Source organism: Labrus mixtus, chromosome 9 (genome assembly GCF_963584025.1).
Source record: "Labrus mixtus chromosome 9, fLabMix1.1, whole genome shotgun sequence".
Taxonomy (NCBI): Eukaryota; Metazoa; Chordata; class Actinopteri; order Labriformes; family Labridae; genus Labrus; species Labrus mixtus.
Window position 1 is genome coordinate 9,726,983 of NC_083620.1, and position 26,292 is coordinate 9,753,274.

Consider the following 26,292-nt stretch of genomic DNA (forward strand, 5'->3'; position numbering starts at 1 on the left):
CGGGCAAGAGAAGTGGTTCAGATAGAAGTGACTGTACCCGACCTAAAAAGCCTCTGCATGTTTCTAATAAGCTCCACGAGCAGAAACGTGCTCAAACTAGGATCAATGATGGAGATGCTTTTAAAAATGAAGAGAGGTTAGAACACAGAAAGGTTTACAGACTGATGCAGAGCTGGATAAACACTGAAGCTTCAGTGTCCACCTCATGGAAACCTGCGTGAGAATCGACTAGAATAAAAGAGTCAGCAGTGGTTTGTTTTCATCGACTTGGTGGCAGGAAAATGTTAAACTGTTCTTTTAACACGATGTAACATGCTCAGCCTTCATTATAGAAACACTTTATATAAAAGCAGCTGCTGAAGTGGTCATCGATCAGTACAGCTCCGTTTGTGCATATGTGTGCATGTTCTTAAAACCATGTGTGCTTGTCAGCTTATGAGTCATTGAAAGAATTGATGACAAAGGCCTTGAATACTCTGAAGGAGCTGCAGAGCGGAGCACACAGGAGTCCCCTCTTCATGCAAAGACAACATTAGTTTTTTTCTCTGAGTCATGACACATTGAGAGGCCGGTTCACGTGCATGCTGAGCTGAGCTGCTCGACTACTTTCTCCCTGAGTCACACTGTTTTTCCTCTTCTTGCCCTTTCAGGTGAATGTTGATGACACCATTGAAATGTTACCAAAATCAAGAAGAGCTCTCACCATTCAAGAGATTGCTGCATTAGCGCGATCCTCCCTGCATGGTGAGTGAGACAGCAGCATGCAGCAGATATTTAAACACATGTAAAGATGTTATGTATTAAAAGCAACACGTGTCTTTTTCCTTGTAGGTATCTCCCAGGTAGTGAAGGACCATGTGACGAAGCCTACAGCCATGGCTCAGGGCAGAGTGGCCCATCTCATAGAGTGGAAAGGCTGGTGTAAGCCCATCGACACTCCGGCAGCCCTGGAGTCAGACTTCAACTCGTACTCCGATCTCACTGAGGGAGAACAAGAGGCTCGCTTTGCTGCCGGTACGTTTTCTACTCCGACTTGTTTATTACATAAGTTACAGATGCAATGATTTGAACATCGGTATCTGCAGATGTCCGCCCTGTTGACGTGTGGCATGCAGCGATGTCAGTAGCCGATGTGAATCTGTTGTGTTGCATCAATTTCAAAGCTGGATTGGTAGTAAAGGATTTGTTTAAAAGAAATCACTGAATTGTATCCACTCTTAAATTCACCTGCTGCGCTGTCATTGGCTGGAGGAAACACACCAGCTCCACCCAGAAACGTCCTGAGTCAACCAGAACAGTAAAATCCAGTCAGAGGACAGAGTCTCTGCAGACACAGTCACCACCACACATGTATGGAGGCCCAGAAGGGACAATGGAGCAGCTTTACTTTAGGAGAAGTCTGTATTTTATTTTGAAGGAAGAAACTGCTGACTCCATCTTGAACTTTTCTTTCTTTCACTCGTCCCTTAACCTCAGTTCAACACTCACTTCCTCCCATACTCACATTTCCCTCTGTTAAATTTCCTCTCTCTGCCCCCTGTGTCTTTATCTCCTCTTCCTCACCCGGTCTCTCTCGTCGGCTCTCCCTCCATTCTCTCCCTCGCTCGCTCCCTCGCTCCCTGCAATGCAGACTCTCAAGGTTAATTTGCACAGTAAGGTTTTGCTCCTGGCCTGTGCCACCGTGACTGAGCGATTTTCCTCATGCCTCGTCTGTTCACCTTCCGTTTGATCTTTTCCTCTTTTATTTCTTACTATTTACTCGACTTCTCTTCTGCTCTCTTCTCACGCTCCGATCTTTTTGATCCATTATCGCAACTATTTTAAAGTTCATTGGTAAGGATGGCGGTTTCACAGGAAACTGTAACGATGACTCAAAAAAGCTGATTTGTTTACACGCCCCCAAATAGTTCTTACTGCCGTTTTCCACACAATCCTTGCACACTGCTTTCCGTCAGCGCCACAGTTTTGCTCTGTTGGGCAGCGCGCATCCTGCCCCACCGGGTCAGTTTCTGGAGCGTGCACTCAGCAGAGCGCAGCCATGAGCAGCTGTACACACATCACAGGAAAACTACAAGATCACAAGAGAAGTACAAGATCACACGAGAACTACAACATCGCAGGAGAACTAGATCACAAGAGAACTACAAGTTCACAGGAGAACTACAAGATCACAGGAGAACTACAAGATCACAGGGGAACTACAAGATCACAAGAGAACTACAAGTTCACAGGAGAACTACAAGTTCACAGGAGAACTACAAGATCACACGAGAACTACAAGATCGGTAGCGCCGGTGACGTCGACAGTGCCTTTCTGAGCGGCCGCACAAAAAAAGGGGGGGCGCTCAGAAAAAAGACGCTGGGTGCTGCGTTTACTTTCTGCTGCTTAAACGCTTTCTCCTCATTAGAAACAATTGAAAGAAGCCGCTGGCGCTCAGAAAATAACACTAGGTAAACACAGGGCCTTAGACTACACACCAGTCGTTGCTCCAATTTATATTTAATAGAATTTATCACCACACTTGCCCCCAGCCCTTCATCAGACAGAAATATATTAATATAGTCCTGCTGATTCAGCGCGAACGTTGACTTTAAGGATGATGGTTTGGTTGTCATTTCTTTCCATCTTATCTGTTACATCATCATCGTGTGTCCTTACGTTCAGGGATCTGCCAGTTGTGCTGATTCCTATTATTTAGTCGACTGTCTCCTTGAAGCCCTTGCAGTAATGGAGTTACTGTGGCTGACTGGACACAGCGAGAGGATGTCAGCGTGCGTGTTGGAACACAGAGTGAGAGTGTGCAAACGTGTGAAGTTTGTGTTTGGTACCTTTAGTTGGACGTAAAGGAACACAACACCATGCACTGAGTGCAAGATGAGAAATTGAATAGAGGTTTGGTTGTCCTCTTGATGGACTGACTTCTAACAACACACACACACGCTCTCCGTAGTGCGTGAAACCGGCTGCCAGGCTTGACTGACACAGAGAGGTTTATTGGTAAATGGACTTGAGCTTGTATTGATCTTTTCTCGTCTTCTGACTTCCTTGAATCACTCTTACACTGCAGGTCACACCTACACGTTCACACAGCCGTTTCCAGACTGCTTTTTTTTTCATTACGTTTTAGCGTTGCAGAAACTCGGCACAACGGGAGCTCCACATACACGCATAGTGAGACATGCACACACACAGTGCTGTTCCCCCCCGCTGGTTCAGCTGATCCTGTCTCTCCTCTGTAACACCTCTGTTACTACCAATGAAGACAGGACGGAGTGGGGGGGGGCACTTCGTCACCCCGTTACGCCTCCGGGACATTCAGATTGAAGGTGAAACGTAAATATCGCTGCTTTAAACGGCGGTCTGATTAGAGCTAATTGATGGCAGAGGCTGCAGTCTAAAGTTTCCATCAGTATTAACTTATCCATTCATACACATTCAACTCAACTCAGCTTTATTTATATAGGACCTTTCATACATAAAAACATGCTGCTTCACAAAAGAACAGACAGAAAAGAAGAGAATTAAAACACAAAGAATGTCAAACACAAAGAATTGACATTTTAGTATTGACATTAAATAAAACAAAATAAAAACAAGCGATAAAAGAACTGTAAGCACAATGATGAAGGAAAAAGTAAAAGCAATAAAACCGCTGACGCATAAATTTGGGGGTAAATTGTTTTGCCCGAGGACACATCGACATGTGGCTGCAGGAGCTGGACCCTCGACCTTCCAGTTTAGAAACGGCCAACTCTACCACTAAGCCACAGCAGCCTCTATGTCTCTTACTGCACGGTGTGTGTGTGTGTGTGTGCGTGTGTGAAGGAGGAACAGAAAGAGTGTAAGTGAGAAGATTGGTTGAAAGTATGTGTGTGGATAAGTGTGAAGTGTGTGTGTGTGTGTGTGTGTGTGTGTGTGTGTGTGTGTGTGTGTGTGTGTGTGTTTGAGTGGCTGTCCTCCAGTTTCTCGTACACTGTAGTGTAGCAGAGGACGCACCGGGTTTACTCTACACACAGCACGTAGCAAACAAACCTGTTGGACGGTCTGAATCTGGAAATTGGCGTCAGTGATGGGAAACAAGCCACAGCACAATCTAACAATGCAGAGGAGGAAGAAAGATATTATTTCAGGCTGCGTTTGTTCTTGAATCCAATAATAACTTTTTCAAAAGAGGAGCAGGTTTGCAGTGAAGTGAAGAAACAGGAGAACAAACCAACATCAAGCAATCACAAGACAAACAAATATATGAGATAAGAAATACAGAACCGGGTTTCAAATCAGGTCTCCTGTCTGTAAGTCGATGATGACTGTCTCGTATCACTTCCTGTGTCTGGTAAGCGCTTCACCGACATAAAAGAGTTTGTACCCACTTGAAAACTCTCTTTCAGCCTCAACAGAATTACTTTTAAAAACGGATTTCAGGCCGACTAAAGAGTTTCCTGTGCGTTTGCATTGGCTGGAGGGTGTGTCAGTGTTTCCGTGAGGAGAGTTCAGGGCCGAGCTACAGTCGGAGATGAATGAGAGCATCGATCTCTCGCTCTGCGGGAGACAATGCATGAATACTGAGAGAGAGAGACGGAGGGAGACACAGATAGAAATCAGAAAGGAGCGAAGGGGACATGGCTGAGAGATTGCATGCACGGCAATGCAAGAAAAGCAATTGGTGGGAATGGGGAGAGTCAGGTGAGTCGATAGAGTGTTTCATTGAGAGAGACGGTCGGGAAAAAGGCGTGACACGGAGGAGGCAGGGGAAGAACACTGAGGAATACAAAACAGACGGGCGCTGAGGAAGAAGAGGATGAGGCATGGCAGAGAGATAAATAGAAAAAGAGAAAGTGGAGTCTTATTCTGTGATTTGCCGGCTCCTGATGATGATTGGAAGTGATTGGTCTGCTGGACCTTGTGGCTTATGTTAGGTCTGGTACGTGCTGAGTCACCTCAGCCAGACACACGCTGATGTCCTCTGTGTGGCCTTGCGTGTGCTTGTCATCAACATGCACATCCATGTGAATGTTTGTTTGGTTACTTGCAAAATATGGGCTTCAATCTTAATGGTAGAAATTGCAGTTTTATCATTACAGGTGAAAAAACAACGAGATGGAAACAAACTCAAATGCGACTGGGATTGAGAAAAGGCCTTTGAAGCGTTAGAAACACATCTCCTTCTAACTTTAGATTCTGGTCCTGAATGCTCTGGATTTGTTTGGACCAGAGAAGGTAGGCAGTTTTAAGGCACCCCCACACGGCCGTTCTGGACGCCCCTCGGTTTGCCAGATATGAGAGCAGTTATCAGGTCAACAGGTGTTGCAGCGATGGAAGCGGACAAGAGAACTGGTTCAGATAGAAGTGATTGTACCCGACCTAAAAAGCCTCTGCATGTTTCTAATAAGCTCCACGAGCAGAAACGTGCTCAAACTAGGATCAATATTGGAGATGATTTTGAAAAATGGAGAGAGGTTAGAACACAGAAAGGTTTACAGACCGATGCAGAGCTGGATAAACACTGAAGCTTCAGTGTCCACCACATGGCAACCTGCGTGAGCATCGACTCTAGAGAGGAGGGGGCGGGGAGGGGCAGCTCTCTACAAAGTTTAGAATTTAGACTGCAGTACCCATTTTAAACACTAGAGTTACATATTGCTCCTTTAACCTGTTATTTTTAAAGATTATTTGAAGTGTCAAGACCCCGTTTGTTCTTACATTTAAGGGTTACACTTGATCGCTTAATAGTCAGCCATCGGTTTAACGCATGCGATGGATCTTGGGATATGTTGGGACACAAAGGATACACCGAGTGCATCCCTGATGGCCCGGGAAGAGAAGGGACGCATTTGAAGGAAGCCTCGAAAAGGGACAGCCTTTGACATGCCGTTGGGAAACAGCTTATGACAATGATTGTGTCATTGCTTTTCTCTGCGCTTCTTCTAAAAAACTGTCTCGCCTCTAGGCGGCAGGATTGCAACCTGCATAAGAACCCTCAAACACTCGGTGATAGCCATCTTTAGTGCATCAGCAGCCAAACGCCAGCTCAGGAACATAAACTGTAACGGGACTGCGGCGTCTGTCCAGTCTAATAATACTGTTCCTTGATCTGTCCTGACAAACAGCTACATGACAGGGAGACACGATGGCCCCCTGCCTCCTTGTTACCATGCCAACCACGTATTTGTGCATGTGCACCTAACAAGTGTTTTTATGTTTGTGTGTGCACAGGAGTGGCGGAGCAGTTTGCCATAGCGGAGGCTAAGCTGAGGGCCTGGTCCTCTGTGGACGGCGACGAATCCAACGATGACTCATATGACGAGGATTTTCTGCCTGCCAACGAGCCCGCCACACAGAGCACAGGTACGCACGCACACACACACACGCACACACACACACACACACACACAGTACCTCTACACATACATATTTATTCCTTTCATATTGTGCCGCTCCTTCCTGCCTGATACCCAATCACACACACCCTCTTTCTCATCCATCTCTTCTTCTTCTCTCTTCTCTCATGTCATGCCTCTCCGCCATTGTCCCAGTGCCCTAGTTTTCTTCCCTACCAACATTTTTTTTTGTCCCTCCGCGCAATTTGATATCCCTCCTGCAAGTTTAATATCATTTCCTTTGCTGCAGAGACAGTGTGTGCGTGAGGTCGGTGTGTGAGCGGGTTATAAATACATACACTGTATTTACCAGAGCTGTGTTTGTGTGTGTGTGCACGCGCGTGTGTGTACGCCCGAGCTTTCATCTTGATTACACTGAACCACCAATAACCTGTCCTGCAGCTAATAACATTCAGCTCAGTGTTTCTTCTCCATCTTTATGCGTTCATCTTTGGCCTCTGACTGTCAGGCTCAGGCCTCTTAGTGACGAGAGCATCACGTGCAGCCTGGCACGCTTATTCCTCTGGTCTTTCGCTGCTCCATAGTTGAGTTTCCTGTTCTGTTAATTCTACCAACTAAAATATGTCGGGCACATCAAACACTCCTCTCAGGCACAGAGTAACTTTAAATGAGTTAAATAATAAACAGGAAGTGTCAAGTCTTTGAGTACTGGCTGTGTGTAATGACTGAGACTACCTCCACTCAGTGAATCATCGCTACATTTTAAAGTTTCATCTCATATTCTGTTGTTGTAAGTGTTATTCCTGGTGCTGAGAGTCTATCTTTTCCCCTCTAGATGTTCCATCATATCCTCCTTACTTGAAGGACCTGATCCACAGCCAGCTTTGCCAGCACCTGGGCCTGCGCGGGGCGTGCTGCGATGTCGGAGGAGGGGAGGGAGGCGGCAGCGGTGAGCCTTCCCCTACGGCGGGCTCTCCGGACACCCTGTGCTCAAGCCTCTGCAGCCTGGACGAGCACCACCCGCTGCTGCGCGACCTGGACTCCCACCGTGGCTCCCACTCCCACAGCAATGTGGCCGAGCTCGCCGCCAAGATCCTTTCAGCGCTGCAGGGAGGGGAGGAGCTTCTGCTGGCCCGACTTCAGAGGGCAGGGCAGAGCGGGCCCAGAGGGGGAGACTGTGCCTTCCACAGCCTGGGCGGGGGAGGACGGGGCATCAGGCCATGCAGGGGTCAGGACTCTCCGTGCTTCTCCATGTCTTACTCTGACACGTACCTGTCGCCGGGCGAAGACGATGACACCCCCTGCAAGGACTATGAGGGCACGGTGTGCCAGGTGGAGGCGGAGGGCAACGGAGAGGAGTATGACCCACGCAGGAGAGTTTCTGACGTGGCCTCTTCTGGGGTAGTGTCTTTGGATGAGGAGGATGAAGACGAAGAGGAGGAGGAGAGGGCAGCAGAGCCAAACAACCAATGACTCTTCTCATCTCAGCTCAGTGTTCGATCTCTCTGTGGAGGCGTTTCTTCTCTTCTCCATCGTGTCTGAAAAGTTTGAACATTCGCGCATGTTTGTTTTTTGGACTGAAGCATCCATCTTTGCCTTACTTGCAGCATTTCAACTCCCTCCTAAACTTTGTCTCCATTTGACGTGTTTTATTTTGAGGCGTCAAAACAATCTTTTTTATCTGTGTGAGAGCAGGGGGCTTGCTCCAGCAGTCCAGGGACTTACTCGTGGGTATGACGCTCACAGTTTTCGGCTCCGTCCCGTCCTGGGAAGTGACTCTGACAAATGGACGCCACCAACAGGCAGACAGAATGACTCCAGAGTCCGACACTCTGACTTATCTTTGCATGTTTTTGCAAGTGCTGAAATCAAATGGGCTGACCCGGTCTTGAGCTCGGTTTGTATTCTGTATAACCCCCTTCCCCTCGCCCACACCCCCAGTGTCTCCCGTGGAAGGGAGGGTTGACACTGCATCCTGGGACCTGCCCTTACCTCCCCCCTCTCCCCTCCCCCCCTTCCCTGTCCTTTGCAAGAGACAAAATAGCATCCTTTTGGGCATGGCTTGCTGAGTATGCCAAACTATTTAACCCTGTCACTACAAGTTATGAGCAAATGCTGGAATGTCTTCAAAGTGACAGGACATAGTATGTATTTTAAAATAACAAAGTTAACAAAGACTTGATACAGATTATATGACAGAAATGATATGCTTTTATTGTACTAGTTTTCTATCACTCAGACATGTTGTTGTTCCCCTTATTCCCGACATCATTATGATGGACGCCATAATGATCTCCCGTAGGTACCGGATATTTTTGGGAGGTTCTGTGGATTCCTGCGTGGAAGCCATGAGACCTTTGCTTGTCTTACAAAAAAAAACAACAGCAGCAGCAGCAGCAACAGTGACAGAATGTTCCTGAAGTGACCCTTTGGCCATCCGAGTGTGGCAAGGAAGAGGCGCGGCTTGAAGAGGCAGATTTTTGTCTGTGAAGAGAAAGAGTTGCATCGGAGATTTTCTATATTTTTGTATGCGTTGTCTTGCTTTTGATCTCTTTGCCTCTGCGGCGTGCCAGTGTATGTGGTTTTTTGCACGAAGCTAACGTGGCTGTAGATTTTTCTCCTTTTCTTCGTTATCACTGTGTGATATAGTTTACTGGGAAAAAAATTATAAAACAAATGTGAACAATTTTAATTTTGTTTTGAAAAGAGGATACTGTGATACGGTTTGTGATCGCCATACGTCATGATCCTCTCGTCCTCTCATACTGAACCCTAAGAAGCTTTGCCTTTTAATCTTTACTTATCCTCTTTTCTTTGTTATGATATTTGGCATGTTTAAACGTGGCACATGCAGAAACTCCTCCATCACCATGGCGATGTGAGGAACTGTGTTGAGGCTCTCCCAGAGGGACCGTCATTCATACAACTCAGGAAACTCCATTGGACCAGAGCGTCAGTGCATCATCACACCCACCTGCATACCACCTCTCTCATCTTCAGCGTGTGTGCATGTGTGTGTGTGTGTGTGTGTGTGTGTGTGGGAGAGAGAGCCTGGTTATTTTCTACTATAAAGCACAGATTCAGCCCCCAGATCCTTCTTTTAATGTTGTTTTAATGGTAAGAAAAGCCTAAATGTGTGAATCCATAAGAATTGTGCAAACGTGTGTGTGTGTGCGTGTGTGTGTGGCTTTACTGTAAGATGTCGGCGAGCCTTTTAAGCTTGCATCGTGAGCTCATTACAAACCCCCCTCCAACGCAGCGATTCCCTTTAATGCAGTGACTCGTGTTTAGCGGAGCTCTTGTTGGAGGTTGAACTTTTACTGGTGCTGCAAATTAAACAAAAGAAGACGAAGAGAAAAGCATTCAGTACAAACAAACATCTGGAAATGATTAGAGAAACGGCATCACTCATCGGGCTCAGAACTTCATGAAAACTACACGAGCAGCTCCAGGCTGGAGATTTTTGAAAAAGACAGCGACAACTCAGGGGGAACCATCGAAGCTGTGCCTTTCATTCGTCACCTTTGACCTCCCAAGTTGCACCATCATCATCATCACATCATCATCATCTGTGCTGTCACTCAGGCCATAGCTTAGCGTCCTTACCCTCCAACAGAGGCACAAAAATGATCCTGTTGCATCGCCTGCATTCATTTTTCCCCTGTAAGTAGAAACTGGAGGTTACAGCGGGCGGTTTGCGTCACTGTCCTTTTGGTTGACATTAAAAGCCGGGCGACGCTTTTTGTCCTGGCTCAGTTATGAGAGTGAGCCATTGTTCAACACCCTCCCCTTTTTAATCTGTCCACTCCAACGCATCCCCTCCGTCTGTCTCTCTGAGTATTCATGTCCTCTCCTCGGTGATGTGTGTGACAGAGAGACGGGCACCTTGTGCGTTTTTCATTCACTCGAGTGTTTGCTGCTCTCTTGCACGTGAGTGTGTTTTTATGAGTATACTTACTACTTACTATATCAGAACCTGAAGCTCGCTCCCCTTGTTGACGTGGCATCATGGTGGATATCCTCGTCTGCCTATCCTTGTGAGAACATTTTGTCCTCACAAGGATAGGAGGGAAGATTTCCTGCTGACACACACACACACAGACAGCCTGATGAATGTCTCCCCTCTTCCTCCTTCTGTCCCTGTCCTGTCATTTCCTGGCCTCCCCTCCTCTCCTCGCTCCGTCCCCCACCCTTCCATCTTTCCCCACAGCGGGGGCTCATTATGTAAGCAAGAGGACGTCTGAGTGCTACCTTTGCCAACAGGCAATTAGCCCTCGATTATGAAACGGCCTGACGAGCAGGAGATGCCTATCTTTCTCCTGTCTGTCTTTTCTGCTCCCTTGTGTCATTTTCCCCTTCACTCCACCTCCCTCCCCCCCTCTCTCCACCCCATCATTACCGCCTCAAGCTTTTTCTAAGCAACATCTTTTGAGGTTAGCTGTCCGAGAAAACTCCAAAAAGTTTTTTTTTTTTAAATGCTCACCTCTCTGTTCAGAAGTGATTCATATTTCCAAAAACAGAAGAGCCCCCTGCTGTCCTTCGGTCTGACAGATGTCTCTCTTTGTGTGTGTGTGTGTGTGTGTATGTGTGTGTTTAGTTTGTCGCTTCAGGCAAGCGCTGACATTGGACACTTATCAGAGAGAAGTGCTCCAGATTCTCTCGCTCCCTCTCTCTGTGATAGTGGCGGGAGAACCCAGCGCTATAAAAAGACATCAAAACATCTGTTGGACAGCAGCAAGGCGGGAGGGCGGATGAATATTCAGGAGATGATGGTGGCGCCCTCGTCACACGATAGCCTACTTACCATTTTAGAACAAAGAAGAAGGGCCGCTTGCCGCAACACCGGCCCCGTAGCAGCGATACTGCAACAAAACCCGAGTGTGAAAACAGCAAGAGGAGATGAATACAGAGACTTACAGAGAGAGCAGGCCTGAGTTTAACCCACATTAGACGCCACTGCTTTGATTTAAACATCTCAAAATACCAAGGACGGGACGGGGTGCACACACACACACACACACACGCACACACACACACACACACACACACACAAAGACAAGATGCTCGTGAGGGATCACAAAGCCATACAACTCGACAAGGACTCCATGAAGCGATCACAGATGACCTGAAATCCGTTTCATATCATCTCAGCATCACACACACCCTCATCAGTCTCCTCCCTCGGAAAACTTCAATCCTCGACCTTTCTTTTAGTCCTTTTCTTCTTCTTTGAATACTATTCTTCCTCTTTTGGCTGAATGTAATTATTTGAAAATTGCCACCTTGGATTTGAATAACAAATCTTTGTTTGCTGCATCTGATATTATTTCAAGTTAATAAAATATTGTTATTGTTCTTTGCAACAAAGATGAATCTGGAGTGTGTTTTTCTTGTCTTAGGACGTTTTCACATCGGACACGATTGTTCCCCTCGACCCTCTCCCTCGCTGGTCTGCGTTCACATCGTTCTGTACCCGAGTACTCAATCCACCAATAAGCAGAAAAAAAAAGTTACCATGGCAACCACTCCGAGCTGAGTCCGTCCTGCTAACTGTGGATGTTTTTGTTATTTCTGAGACGCCAACAACGACCTTCTTCCTACATACACATCTACCGTGCAGCTCAGAGGCGCTGCCAGTCAACAGACAAGGTGGGCAACTGCTCGGCCCCCCCAGGCCAGTAAGGGGCCCCCGAGAGCTCACAAACTTTAAACCACAGCAGTACCTCAAAATGTGCAAATTTTGCAATGACAGGAGGAAACCTCCCTATGGGGGCCCCATAAGACAGCGATCACTCTCGTTGCTCTGCTTAGCATCTTGTGCATTATTCCGGGGAAAACCAAAGTTTGTCAATAAAAAACCACTGAGAGAAAATAAAGATGTATGATCCATGTGGTGGTGAAAGAATAAAGAGGAAGAGCGTTGGGACGCTGGCAGACATAATGGAGGTTGGAGGGGACCCAACAGCTCAGAGGACGCAGCGGCCCGTTCTCTCTACAATGTTTTATTCAGACTCGCTTTCAAAACTACACTGCTCAACACTTAAGATATATTCCTCCCGTCAAGTATCAGTCGATCACACCAGCACCCAGAGTAGTCATGAGCTGCGCTGCACGTGTCCAGTTTAATTTCTCATTCTTCTGTTGGATTGTTTCAAACTGCTCTCTTTACAACGCCTCAGAAACCGCTCTGAACCTTCTCGACAGCACACAGCCAATCAGGCGCCACCTTTAACATTTATGTATGAACAATTAAATGTATTGAAGTCACGTCGTTTTGTGGATGAGTTTCACCAACCAGTGCACAAGTGATATTGGAGAAATGCTGCTCGGTCATAAATTCTGTCCTCGTAAACTTAGATAGATGAAGGTGAAGGTTCTGAAAGGATACAACAAAGTCGTGTTTAGTGACTCGTTGATGTTATAACCATACGGACGCCCGTTGAGATTGATGATTTCCCCCTGTTTTCATCTGAACTTAAATGTTGAAATAACGGTTAGCGCTGCCCAGAGGAGAAGCTTGGAGAGCTCAGCTAATCTCATTAACTTCGTGCAGTGTTTTATGGTTATGATAGGATAATGAACTGTTACATTAACCTCTTCAAACATCATTTACTGCACGACAATCACCGTGGTACACACGCCATGAAGCCGTCTGCAATGAGCTCCCCGACACAACGACATCATCATTAAGAAGTTATTACCAGAGCAGAGGACGGCAGTCGAGCTGGTCTGACTGATCCTCTTGCAGTAGGTATTTCATTCCTCCATGACATCATGGGCCCCCGGGGAGCTCAGAAATCCATTAGGTGGGTCGTCAGCGAGGGAGGGATCAGAGCAGGATATGAAGGATGTTCAACAACGTGTGTGATCATCAGGGTTTGAGTCCCTCCACAGCCACAGACTGCGGATTTGTTGTCCAGTATGCAAATAAAGTCGATCAAATATTTGAAAATGTAACACAAGTTTGTTCCTGCATCGAGTTACAGTATTTCAATTAATTAATCATACAAATTAAGAGCGTCTCTTTTAAAAGAAGTGTGGAAAATTGAAACCACCTGCAGAGAGTAAGCGATGCAGCGGGCTACGTCCAGCTGCGCTACGTTCTGCCACAAGGTTTGCTCCGTCGTGAGCGCAGCCATGAGCAGCAGTACTCAAAGGAAAACTACAAGATCTCAGGAGAACTACAAGATATCAGGAAAACTACAAGATCACATGAGAACTACAAGTTCACACGAGAACTACAAGATCATAGGAGAACTACAAGATCTCAGGAGAACTACAAGTTCACAGGAGAACTACAAGATCACAAGAGAACTACAAGATCATAAGAGAACTACAAGATCACAAGAGAACTACAAGATCATAAGAGAACTACAAGATATTGGGAGAACTACAAGATCTTGGGAGAACTACAAGATCACAGGAGAACTACAGGATCACGAGAACTACAAGATCACAGGAGAACTACAAGATCTCAGGAGAACTACAAGATCACGCAGGAATAAAGACAACAACGTACAAACAATATGTTGCTTTGTCTTTGAGAGGACGATTTTTTGTTCATGCAGTTTGTACGTCATGTCGATGAAGTGATAGAACATACTATCGGGAGTCTGAATGTTGTGTTTTACTTTGAAATTGACCGGAGCTCTGTGCGTTTCCTGGTCTGACTTCCTGTCCGTGTCATTTTATTCTGTTCAGCTTGAGCTTCCAGCGTGCAGCAGCTTTCGGCGCGTGCTTGAAAAGTGGAAACCGCATTTCCACAGACTTTGTGGAAATGCGGTTAGGCCAGTGATATACGAGTCAGGAAGTCCAGACCAGGAAACAAAGGAAATCATTTACAAATATTCTTGCTTAGCGTTTGCAGTGTAAACGATTTCTCCGTTTCATCATCCGACTTGTTCTCTTTGTGCTTTTTTCTATCAAATTCTGGTTTCAATGCAAATTATCACGTTTTTAAATCCATATTTTACACGACATCATGAGGTTATAAGAGCAACAGAAAAAGTGTTCATGTCAGCTCTACTTTGAGATATAAGAGATCTGACAGCCACATATTTCCTTTAGATTTATTTTTTATGTATTTTTGAAGTCAGATTACTGTGCATATGAACATGTCCATCAATCCGTCCATCCATCAATAGATGATGAGATAGGCCGAGTGATGGGCTGACATCCGACATGCATTTTACATCTCTGCTGGATTTATGCATAAATAAAGGAGTATCTTTTCAGTTTTCTTTCCTCCAGAATTTCCACCAGTTGCAGCATCCCGACATTAGAGAAGCATTGATATTAAACACAGTTGCTGGTCTTGACTGTGCGGTTTTCCTGCAGGACTTCCGAGGATCACGGTTGATTTGACGATGATTAATTGATGCTTGGGAATGCTAAAAGCAGCTTCTTTGATGTTCCTTTTCCCTCCTCTAGCTGTTCTGCTGTTCGTCCGCTTTTGCGTCATTTGCATCATTTCATCATCCCTCTCTTCTGAATCAAGCCTCATGAAGACACACCATCTGTTGGAGGTCAAGGGGTACTGGGATCTGGGCTCTGTGAGGTAATGTGTGCCACCAAGAGATTAAAGCCATGTAAACACTGGACCTCTGCAGGAGATCGGACTGGATTAACCCCTGTGCTGCCGACTGTGAGGAGCTGCAGGAAACACATCCTTCAGATATCTGACAGTAAAAAATGACTTTAAAGCTACTGTGAGGACTTTTTAGCTGCTTAAGAAACACAGTGAAATAAATATCGATGACTCTTTACGAACTATAAAAATAAAAGAGGCCATCAGCCTCAACACTGATCATGTTTTAGTAGTAATTTATAATGCCTGATACCGCTTCCAGGGTGAAGGTGACGATGTTGAGCTGCACGCTGCCAAAACTCACGCTGTAAAGATTCATGATGAGTTATACGTTTTACTGTAAAAGGATCAATATGTAACTCTGCCCCCACGTGTTTAAACCCTTGAATCTTGAATCAATAAAGTCAGAGGGAGATGACTCTGGCTTAACATAAATCCTTGATAAGTTTGCTCCATTATGTTATATTCGTTATTATTTTTAAAGGAGCAGTATGTAACTCTAACACCTGGTGTTTAAAATGGGTACTGCAGTCTAAATTCTAAACATTGTAAAGCCCTGTCTCCCCCCTCCCCCTCCTCTCTAGAGTCGATGCTCACACAGGTTGCCATGTGGTGGACACTGAAGCTTCAGTGTTTATCCAGCTCTGCATCGGTCTGTAAACCTTTCTGCGTTCTAACCTCTCTCCATTTTTCAAAATCATCTTCAATATTGATCCTAGTTTGAGCACGTTTCTGCTCGTGGAGCTTATTAGAAACATGCAGAGACTTTTTAGGTCGGGTACAATCACTTCTATCTGAACCAGTTCTCTTGCACGCTTCCATCGCTGCAACACCTGTTGGTTTGACCTGATAACTGCTCTCATATCTGGCAAACCAAGGGGCGTCCAAAACGGTCGTGTGGGGGTGTCTTAAAACCGCCTACCTTCTCTGGTCCAAACAAATCCAGAGCATTCAGGACCAGAATCTAAAGTTAGAAGGAGGACATACTGGCTGCTGCATTGTTGTCAGAGAAGCCAGCGCTTCAACATATCATGTTTCCTTAATGTCTGATCATCTAGTAAGGTCACTTTATCATCTCACTCACTACACATCTTACTGAAGTCCTTTAAGTTCATTGATTTCTCCATACGCATGCTAACGGTCGGGTGAGTTTGCAGTATGCAGTGTATGTATTTAGAGTATGTGGTTTCGGACACAGCCGTGTTGTACTTTTCTGGATATGTGTCGATGATGACAGCCATCAAATGATGTGAATTAAAGTATGCACGCAACAGATATGTTCAAGGCTGTTCCAAAAACGTTAATTAAAAGTCATGTTTATAAAAGCGTTCTAAAAGAGAAAGTAAAGTTTGGCTTTTGTCAGAGAGAAATCCTTTTTCACATTTCCTGATTCCAGCCTTGAATTTGTTCCCTCAGGAAGCACTCTCTGTTTCACATTTGAACGTTATCTGTTACTCCATTAGCAGGTGAAAAGAATATAAATGGGCAATTTTTGTCCTGCATTATTGATAAAGTGTTCACGTTGCAAGCTCAGTCAGCCTAACGGACAACCCGACCACTCAAACACTTTGCTATTTCTGACCACATGCTCCAAGCGTCTCCGTGAGGCCCCTCTTCAGTGTTATCTCTGCCGTCTGAATAAGAAGGGGTCTCTGCCTCCTTATCAGTTTGTCCGTTACATTCTTGGCAGCAGTGGTCAGACAAAAGTCCATTTATGGACATAAGAATAAAGCCCACGCTGTGCCCTACTGACCCACAATGCACCAGGGCTTTATAAAAACCCCTGGACAGAGAGCGAGAGGTTAAAAGCTTTTTGTTGCTTTCTTTTGGGTCATTCATTCTCTCAGTAGTCGTGCTGAGGAGCTTAAAGGAAAGCTAATTTTGCACTTCTTCAACGATGGCATCTCTGACCTCTTCCAGCCGCAGGTCGTCCTCGTCCTTCCACTCATCGTCGCGTTACAGCACGTCCAGCTCCTTCAGGTCTGAGGGCTCACTGGGCGGATCCTCATCTGATTCTCTGGATCCACTTTTTGAGCCGTTTCTTGACTCTGCTGATTACTCCGGTCTGTTTGCAGAGGAGGGCCCCGGAGGTCCAAACTGTTTGGCCCCCTTCAGCAGACACAGCCGATCCTCCTTCGGACAATCTGGTAAGGACGTTTGAGAGAGGAGGTGGTGGAGTTGGAAGTCATTTCTCACACGAGGTACCAGTCTGATGAACCAATCACGCCTCCCTGCTCGTTCTCTACCCCTTGCATGCTCTAGCCCTGTGGTTCCCAAAGTGAGGGTCGGGACCCCCTTGGGGGTCGCTAGATGTAGTTAGAGGGGTCGCAAGATTCCTTCCAAAAACATACAGAAATAGAAAATGGTTTAAAATTGCATATTTCACCAATTAATTTGAACAAATATACAAAAAAGTAGTTTCTTACAATAAATTACAAAGATAATATGATGGTATTGGGCTGCTGTGTGGTGTTCCAAAGCCAGTGTTTGGAGAAGCCTAGTGTGTCAAATGTTTTAACCACCTCAAGAGACAATGGGGGTCCCCATTCTTTATCACCTTTATATTGGGGGTTGAGGGGCTAAAAAGTTTGGGAACCCCTGTTCTATCCCACTCTCAAAGCGCGTCACTGATGACAGAGTTTACACTGAGAGTTTACTTACCGCTGAATGAGACATGAGACGACGTAGTTTCTACACAATGTAAGAGATGAGCTGAGGTCTGCTTCTGGACCAACGGCGCTCGTGCATGTAAGTGAGGGGCGTGGCTTTAGAAGGAGTACAGAGGGTGGTGGGGGTGGGGGGGAGGGGTGTAGACAGTTTTTGCAGCATGCTGTTCATCACCTGATCTGACGCAGACCCCGGGGCAGCTGAGACGTACTTAAAGAATAACGGAATAGAAATAACTGATCTTATGATTTATGGTCTGTTTTGCTTACATAGCTCACATAGAGACAACAGTCTTACAGTCTTAATTCGGCCTGTGTCATAACCGGCTCAAACACTTGATTTTAATGGTACATCAGAAGTCTGACTCATCGTCTCTCTCATCACGCATTAAGAGCTCCACTGGAGCCGTTAGTGCCTCGTTCATGGTCCCCCCCTTTTGTAGCATTTTCCGAGGTTCAGGGTGTTGAGACTCTCTTCATTCATTTCCTGCAGCAGCGGGAGAGTAGAATTCGTTTCTCACATTACAGTGGTGGGTTGATTGAATGTGAGAAAGAAAGAAACGCCACAGAGAAGAAAAAGACCCGCGGCGCCGAGAAAGTAATGAGCCGGGGTCGTAACAGCGTCCGTGCTCTGTGAGAGAAGAGAGTCGGGTCGGCTCCAGACCTCGTCTACTGTGTCACAGAAAGAGCAGAACTAAAGGTGGAAAAGGCGTCGTGCGGCCTCTTACATAAAACACGGCTGCGTTTATACAGTTCTACTGCGGCGGCACAGAGCATTACCAACCACAATAAAAAAAAGGTTGATGGCATGTGTGGCTCCACAGGCCGATTAAAGCAGAATCAATGATCGGGTTTAATTTGATTTTACTGACTCACGTGGAAGATTCCAGCACCCACATGTCCCATCAAATAAAAGAGAAGATGAGACGTGTTAGATGCTGTAGTTCAGATCTGCACACATGCACTAAACTAAATTTACATCCAGAAAAAACATTTCAGTCTCTAAGTTCTCTTAAACATGTTTACTAGTCCCAACATGAAGTTCTAAAAAACTCTATCTGAGCGTCGCAGCTTGGATTGAGAATAAAGGCACAAAAAGTGATCAATCATTATATTAGGTGCATAGCTGTAATGCACCAGTTAACACGCACTAATCTTTCAGATATCAGTGTGTCCATGACCTCTTCTCGTCAACAAGACTCGACAGACAAATATAAACGGTAGATGGACTTGAGCTTGTATAGCTCTTTTCTAGTCTTCTGACGACTCAAAGCACTTTTCACACCTCAGGTCACACCTACACATTCACACACTGATGGTAGAGGCTGCTGAAGAGTCCATCAGAAGCAACGAAGCAATTCTGGGTTAACTGTCTTGCCCAAGGACACATCGGACATGTTTCTGCATAAGCTGACCCCTGACCTCTACCAGCTGATCCACAGCTGCCCACTCAGCCCCTGTCAAAATGACCCAAAGTACTTTTATTTTGAAATACAAACAAGCTTTTGTAAGTAATGCTTCTACATAATAAAACCATAGACTGAATATTACTGGACGAAGCCATGCTGGAAATGCTGTCTCAGTCTAACTTTCAGTCAACCTAACGACAGGCTGAGAGCTGGAGCTGAGGCGGGTTTTAAGACTCCTGACAAACCGTTACACCGCGCCCACCTGTCAATCATGTCAGCTACACGCCTTATTGTGAATAACTCTTATCCTTCATCAAATCAAAACTGATGAGTCATCAAAACATTCACCCCCCGTACAGTGTGTGTCGATCGAGACATGAGCTAATCAGACCTATTTGTTTTTTTGAACCAGGCTGTAAACATGTTAATCTCTGCTGTAAAAACAGGCTTTTTAGAATGGGTGTGTATGTGACTTCCTGTGCTTCTGCAGCCAGCCTCTAGTGGACACTCGAGGAACTGCAGGATTTTACACTTCAGCATCGGCTCAGTATTTCTACACTGGAGGTTGCTGCTTGAATAATGTAAAATAAAACTTAGATTTGGCCTTTTATGGAAACAACAACAACAAGAGGACATGCATCCAAACATGTTATTCTACTTTTACTGATTCAATGATTCAATGTTTGTTCAAACATTTGCAGTCGTTTACAGCACATCTCATATGTCGTTTCCTTCTAGTTCCTGCAGGTGGCGCTGTGACAGCCAGGGAGAGCAGTACAGGTGGCGGCGTGCGTTGCCTGGGGGACAGCTACTACATGTCAGCTGATGTCAGCCAGTTTGAGCCGCATGACATCGTGGTGATGGCCTACAACCACCACGTCGTCATTCACGCCCAGAAGGTGTGTGTGGGTGTGTGTGTGTGTGTGTGTGTGTGTGTGTGTGTGTTTCTGCCCTTTGTGTGCGTGCGTGTGTGTGTGCGCGCGTGTGTGTGTGTGTGCGTGTGTGTGTGTGTGTGTATGTGTGTGTGTGTTTCCTAAAGTCTGATCCTGTGAGCACTGACCAGGTTTAACGCCTTCTGAGGTGCTGCTTGTCAACAGGAAAGGCAGACAACTGTTTGGGACCCCAGGCCAGCAGGGGGCCCCAGAGGGCTGACAAACTTCAAACCACCAAATGTGCAAATTTTGCAATGACAATAGAAAAACCTCTCTAAGGGGGTAACTTCAGTCATCAATCCCTCTCGTTGCGCCGCTCAGCATCTCAAGCATTGTTAAACATAAGAATACAAACTGAATCAATGTCTGTGTTTTGTTATGACGTGTTTTGAAAAGTACATTTGCAAAGAGACATGTGCATGTCATTATAAACGCACGAGAGACCTCAGCACCTCATGACAGAGAGCATGCGACGGCTGCTGAAAGGTACAGCCTCCTTCTCTGGTCCAGCAGTTTCTGAATTAGCCCTGCTGTCAGTTACAGTCGAGACAAGCTGCTTGCTTCCTGTCTCTCAATCCTCTTTCTCTCTGCTCCGTCTCTCCCCCCTCTCCCTCTCTCTCTCTCCCTCCCTCTCTCTCCCTCCCCCCTCTCTCTCTCTGCTACCTCTCTCTCCCTCCCTCTCTCTCTCTCTCTTTCTCTATGCTCCCCCACAGTTTGACATTAGTCATGTTTAAAAGGTGAGAGAGATAGAGGAGAAGAAGGAGGAAATGTTTCTGCAGCAGTGAAGGAGGATCATTTTAACTCGGGTCAGCGGACAAGAGGGAACTATTCCATGTTGATCTCCTCTCTCTCTCTCTCTCTCTCTCTACCCGCTGAGCAGCAGTAACCCCTCACACCTCTTTCTTTCACTGGTTCTCACCCTCTTTTCTCACCCTCTCTTGGCCCTGTTGCTCTTCTCACTCTCTCTCTCTCCCTGTCCTCGAGTGTTCGCTGACCTTTCCGCTCGCCCTCCTCCTTCAGGTTAACCCCTCCTTCCATGTTCAGCTCCATCTTTTTTTCTGACTTTTTTTGGCTTCATTTTTCAGATCCTCGACGACGGAGGCGTCAGTGCCACGTTCACCCATAAGTCCCTGTTCCCGGAGGATATGGACCCCTTGTCTGTCAGTGGAAACATTCATCCTGATGGCACTCTGGTTGTGAGCGTCCGCCGGACAGCAGCGCTGGGTGAACCGGAGCCCCCGGCTGTCCCAATCTATCGCAGTGAAGCTCATCTTTGATCCCCCCTGTACTTCACTGTACATCACCTCCTGATGTTTAGTGACTGTCAGATGATGAAGTTGTGATTTTTAAATCTTAAAGTGAAGGAGAAGTTACCGCTGAATGGATGCTAACTGTTTGTCCTAATAATCAGTCCAGCAGACAGACTGCTTCTATATTTGTGGTTAAAATGTTTGATCCCGAGAGGATGACTCCCAGTGATGACAGTGAGCCCGGGCACCTCTGTCTGGTTAAAGTTTCCCTTTATCAAGATGGTTAAAGGGCGAGTGGCGACAACTGCAGGAACTTGATTGTTTGCAAAATGTATAGATGATAACATACGACACATATCGCTCCCCATATTCATAAAAATTGAAGAAGTCTTGTGCTGCTGAGAGACGGCTGCAACGTGTATTTTTGTATTTTACCAACGACTGTATGAAACATGGACGTATAGTCTCAGTGACGTCACCCTTTGGTTTCTGAAGAGGCAATTTTGTAGCCCAAAGATATCAGCTGCCATGTTGGAAATTCTGTCACAACCTTGGAGAGAAAGAGGAGATGTCAATGCACCGCCCTGTCAGTCAGCTCATCCTCCCCAATGATGCAAACACAACCCTAACCCTACTAACCCTAACCCAACGCTTAGGCTGGATACAAACAGAATTTATGAACTATAATATAATAATTCACACTGTACAGTTTTTACCAATAAACAAGTGATCTCTGTGGATCAGAGTCCTGATTTGTTCTAGGCTGTTAACGTGTTAATATTTGCGTTTTAAAACGGGTCCTCATAGCATGAAGTGTCGTTTTTACCCTTACGTATCGGCTTCATTTTTCAACAAGAAAGAACAACTGCCGCTTGATCTTGCACATACCATAAAACTTCTCCTAATAGCCCAGCCGTTTATAAACCTCAGTCCATATACTGACCTTGCCTTTATTTAGGACGGGCATGAAAACAAGACAGGACCTTTGAATCATCTTCAAACATAAGTTGTGCAAAACTAAGGAGCCCCAGAAGTCCCAAAAAGTAAAAAAATATATATATCGTTTGCGCTATAAAACACTAAATTTACACCAGAAAGAATATTTAGCTGTGCAAAATTAGGATGACAAAAAACAAAATAAATACATCACAAATTTGAACTTACCTCATAAAGAAGCATGCAGACCTGCATCATGTCCAGCACACATATGAGCATCATTCTGTCGTTCTTGCACAGATATTTGTTTATCATTGGTTTTTGTGTCTTGCTGCTTTTTCTCCTTATTTAGGATCCACAAACTATTTCAACACTAAATGCATCGGTGCCTCTCATTGAGAGCTCCCTTGATTTGTCCAAAGAAGCAGCAACACCAGGCGAGTAAAAGGGACTGCAGCTTTTATTTAAGATTTATTTTTGGGCTGTTTACCTTTAACTGACAGGACAGAGGATAGAGCAGGACATCTGTGTGTGTGTGAGAGAGAGAGAGGGGGGGGTATGACATGCAGGACAGGAGCCATGGGCTAGACTTGAATCCAGGCCGCCCAGTCGGAGGATATTCGTCAAGATGGCACCAAATTTCAATATTCTTTAAGCTCGTCTATATCCAGCAACAAGTGTTATCTCGAGGCGCTTTACAAAAGAGCAGATAAAAGACCAGAAAATGGGATATGGGGAGATGGGATAAGATGCAGTAAGGATTTCTTCTTTGTATTCCTTGCGTTCCTGTTGTCCACACTTCCCTGACCGCTGAGGTGGAGGTCGGAGCACGCCGTGCTTGAAGGAGAATTATGTAAAGCCACTGGAGGGTAAAATATAGCAAGAGTTCTCACCAAAATCTCGCCCTTTTATTTAAACCGCCCACTTTCAAAGTTTGCAGAGAAAAATTAAAAAGTGTGATGATGACATAACTATTGAGAGATCTCTCTGTGCTGTTAAAGTTCATTAAGAGGACTAAATGTCACGTTTAATGTCACAGCTGGTTAAATTCTCCTGACAGGACGTTTATGATACAGTTTATAAAAAGGGGTTTTAACTTCGGGGTTATTTTGTTGCTTTCATCTGTACAATCCAAAACATGTTGTGTTGAAGAAATCTTTAAATGCATGCAGTCCCCTCCTCTCATGAATGTTTCAAAGCTTCTGCTTTAAAATAATAAGAAATAAAAGTTGTTTTTAATTCTGCACAAATCCCACAGCTTGCCTTGGGTTGTTTGTTTTTATGACTTGAGCACCTGTGCATGGAGCCCTTTGCAAGCTGGAGAAGGAACCTGTATTGACATTTTTCTCTGCTTGTTAGGAGGTGTGGCGTTGAAGAAGACACATGCACACACACGGAGACAGAGAGCGCCGCGTGCCAGTCTCCAGAGGCCTGTCTGCAGCTCTTACCAGGCATTACATCAATCTGTCTCCAAGTGACACCAGCACTTCCTACACTGTAGCTGAGAGCAGGAAGACTTTTTTTTCTTTCTGAGTGACACCTTTATTAGGTATTCATCAGAGCGAGGGCGGCGACGGCACGGACAGATGGCGCCTTGCTCTTGCTCTACGTCGCTCATGTGTTTCTAAGATCATTCATTGCAACACGGACGAGCCGCTGCAGCTGTGCTTTGATCCAACTCAGCTCTGACTTTCCGTCTTATTCTGAGAGAACTTGCACGCGCTCAAATATGCACGCTGCTGCCGCACACTTACACGTGTTGATAACCCAGTTGTGTAACAGGATATCGAGGTGTTAGTGTCCCATCACTACAGCTATTAACCGGCAGTGAGATTGGATGCGGTGTAACAGTTTGTCAGGAGGTTTAAAACCCGCCTCGGCTCCAGCTCTCAGTCTGTCTTTAGGTTGACTGAAAGTTAGACTGAGTCAGCATTTCCAGCATGGAGACCGTTATCGATGGGACTCCAGCGCCCCCTGCAGGAACAGACGGGTGAAGTCTCTCAGGCTTCAAACATTCATATTTACAGTCTGTGTAATAAACCTGCATTTTTGTATTTACCTACAATAACTGCAACAGCAATAAAGGTTTAATCTTTGAGTCAGATCGGGCGGCTTGAATTTCAGGGCATTTAAACTTAATCCTGCAGCGGTGAGTATTTCAGGTGGACCTTGTATCCAATCACAACGCAGCGCTTGTGCTAGAAGTATTGCATAAAGCAGTTCACTCTCTGAGCCGATGAAAAGATTTGGGGAAAAATGAACTAATTCGATCATTATTGTGTTATAACTGTGTTTGCTGCCCCACTGGGAGCATCAGCATGAGAGAAATACGGCGCTCCAGGAACGAAGACGACAGACGGCAGATGGGAGAAAATCACAGCAGCAGAATAAAAAAAACACACTCAAAGGAGTCATCTTCCTGTTTGTTAAAATCTCATTTATTCGTCCCTGATATACAAAACAAAGTTTGTTGGCTTGTATAAGAGCGCTGACAACAGTCCATACAGCAGGAGTCACTACAGAGCCTCTAAACACCAGACGCACGGAAAGTTTCCCAAAGTCGAAATGAAACAACACCTCCGGGCGTCAAAGAGCCAGTGAGACTTTGGGAAACCTTCCGTCTATAACAGATCTCGTTCTCACACGCAGGCTCACGTGTGAGCGTCACGTCTCCTCGTAGTCGAACATCTTTTTACACTTTTCAGGTTTCTTTACAAAAATAAGGTTATCTTGCATTCATGGCATCAATTAAAACGGGGTTACAAAGTGAGATGAACAACTGTTATTGCACAAATTTGATTACCTACAAGTAGATGATCCGTAAAAAAAAAAAAAAAAAGAACTCCCCCCCCAAAAAAAAGAAATGAACATTTTCTACTTTGATTAATACACACTAATAAATACGCCTCCACCTCGGGTTGATGTCGGTCTGCTAGAAAACGAGATGAAATGTCTGCGGAGGGGAAGGTGGTCTCTGACAGAACGCAGAGTCCTAAAAATCGATGAAAGGCTCAAACAAATGAACAGAACCAGATCAGACGAGTGGATCTCAGTCAGTCCCCGGGGTGAGCAGATAAGGGGGGGACAAGACGTCAGGTCGCCATGGTGATAATTGCACACTGAGCTGACAAATCATCAACCCTGCTCACATTTGTGTGTGTGTGTGAAAAGTGCCTCGTCCACATGCATAAGACTAGAAAAACAAACACTTGTCGATTGCTTTTGAGAAGGAGAGTCGATGCAGGCACTTGTGGAATGGAAGCCAACTGACCTCCTGCAGGTCCCTTCAAAGGTCAAAGTTCAAGGAGAATTCGAGCATTATATGTACCTAATTTTACATATTTTAGGGTCTCAATTAAGCCTGATTTAGACTTCTGCGCAGCAGCATGCCCTTTAGGCAGGTACCTATAGAGAAGTCTACGCCTGCAGCCTGACATGCACCTCCATAAAAATTGAACTACACGATGAAGCGATGCATACGACAAACCCTGTGATTGGTCTACCATTTCCCCTCCTGATAGCGAGTCTAACTATGACGGGAAGATGAATATATGTGAACCTGTGTGTTTAACGAATGCTAACTGGTAGCCTGAGCTAACAACACTATCCAGCTGAACATCTCCTCCGATGTTTAATCAGCTGCTGCTCGATATGCGTCAGCTCCAACTCTGACATCGTACGCTCGGTCGCAGTCGCCACGGTTTCCTGAACATAAAACCAGCTGAGAATTTGGTCGAAGCAACTGGCGGTATAACTAGCATAGAAATTGCTCTGCCAACTAGCGTTTGTAGGTGGAGTATTGCAGAGCTACGCGGACTCACCGACGCACAAATATGAAGTGCTCAGGGCGGTGTAGGCCACTACGGCGTCGATTCAACTCAGAAGTTTAAACCAGGCTTGACTTTAATCGTCTTCATCATCATCTTAAAGTTCTGTCGCTATAGAAATCCTTTCTGTGAAGATATTTTCACTTTGAAACCACCAAAGATATTTAAGCCGTTACAGCTGGACAGATCTACAGTCGTCCATTGAAGAACTTCTTGTACCTTTTTAGTCTTTGAGATCCAGAAATTCAATTTAAAAATCAATATTTCTCCTTTAAGTCGTCCCTGACTTCACAAACATATTTCATCTTTGCTTCCTCGCCAGGAAGCCACGAGCAGCCTTCAGCGT

General features: G+C 45.5%; 2 protein-coding genes across 6 annotated transcripts in view; both read left to right on the top strand.

The window, feature by feature from the left end:
* Window positions 1-26,292, top strand: part of fam131ab (family with sequence similarity 131 member Ab) — a 130,928-nt gene that overhangs the window by 15,113 nt on the left and 89,523 nt on the right. For 4 of the 5 annotated variants that reach the window (XM_061046154.1, XM_061046156.1, XM_061046158.1 and 1 more), the window contains 4 exons: window positions 651-744; window positions 832-1,014; window positions 6,215-6,346; window positions 7,175-11,712. In XM_061046154.1, coding sequence (XP_060902137.1) covers window positions 651-744; window positions 832-1,014; window positions 6,215-6,346; window positions 7,175-7,812 — 1,047 coding nt within the window. In that variant the 3' untranslated portion in view covers window positions 7,813-11,712. Of the gene's footprint in view, window positions 1-650; window positions 745-831; window positions 1,015-6,214; window positions 6,347-7,174; window positions 11,713-26,292 lie in introns of those variants that run through there. The other variant, XR_009674142.1, reaches the window with a different exon arrangement.
* Window positions 16,731-21,746, top strand: LOC132979871 (heat shock protein beta-7-like). Its single transcript, XM_061045704.1, has 3 exons — window positions 16,731-17,073; window positions 19,740-19,900; window positions 21,019-21,746. The coding sequence occupies exons 1-3, from the start codon at window positions 16,824-16,826 to the stop codon at window positions 21,208-21,210; spliced, it is 603 nt and encodes a 200-aa protein (XP_060901687.1). The 5' UTR covers window positions 16,731-16,823; the 3' UTR covers window positions 21,211-21,746.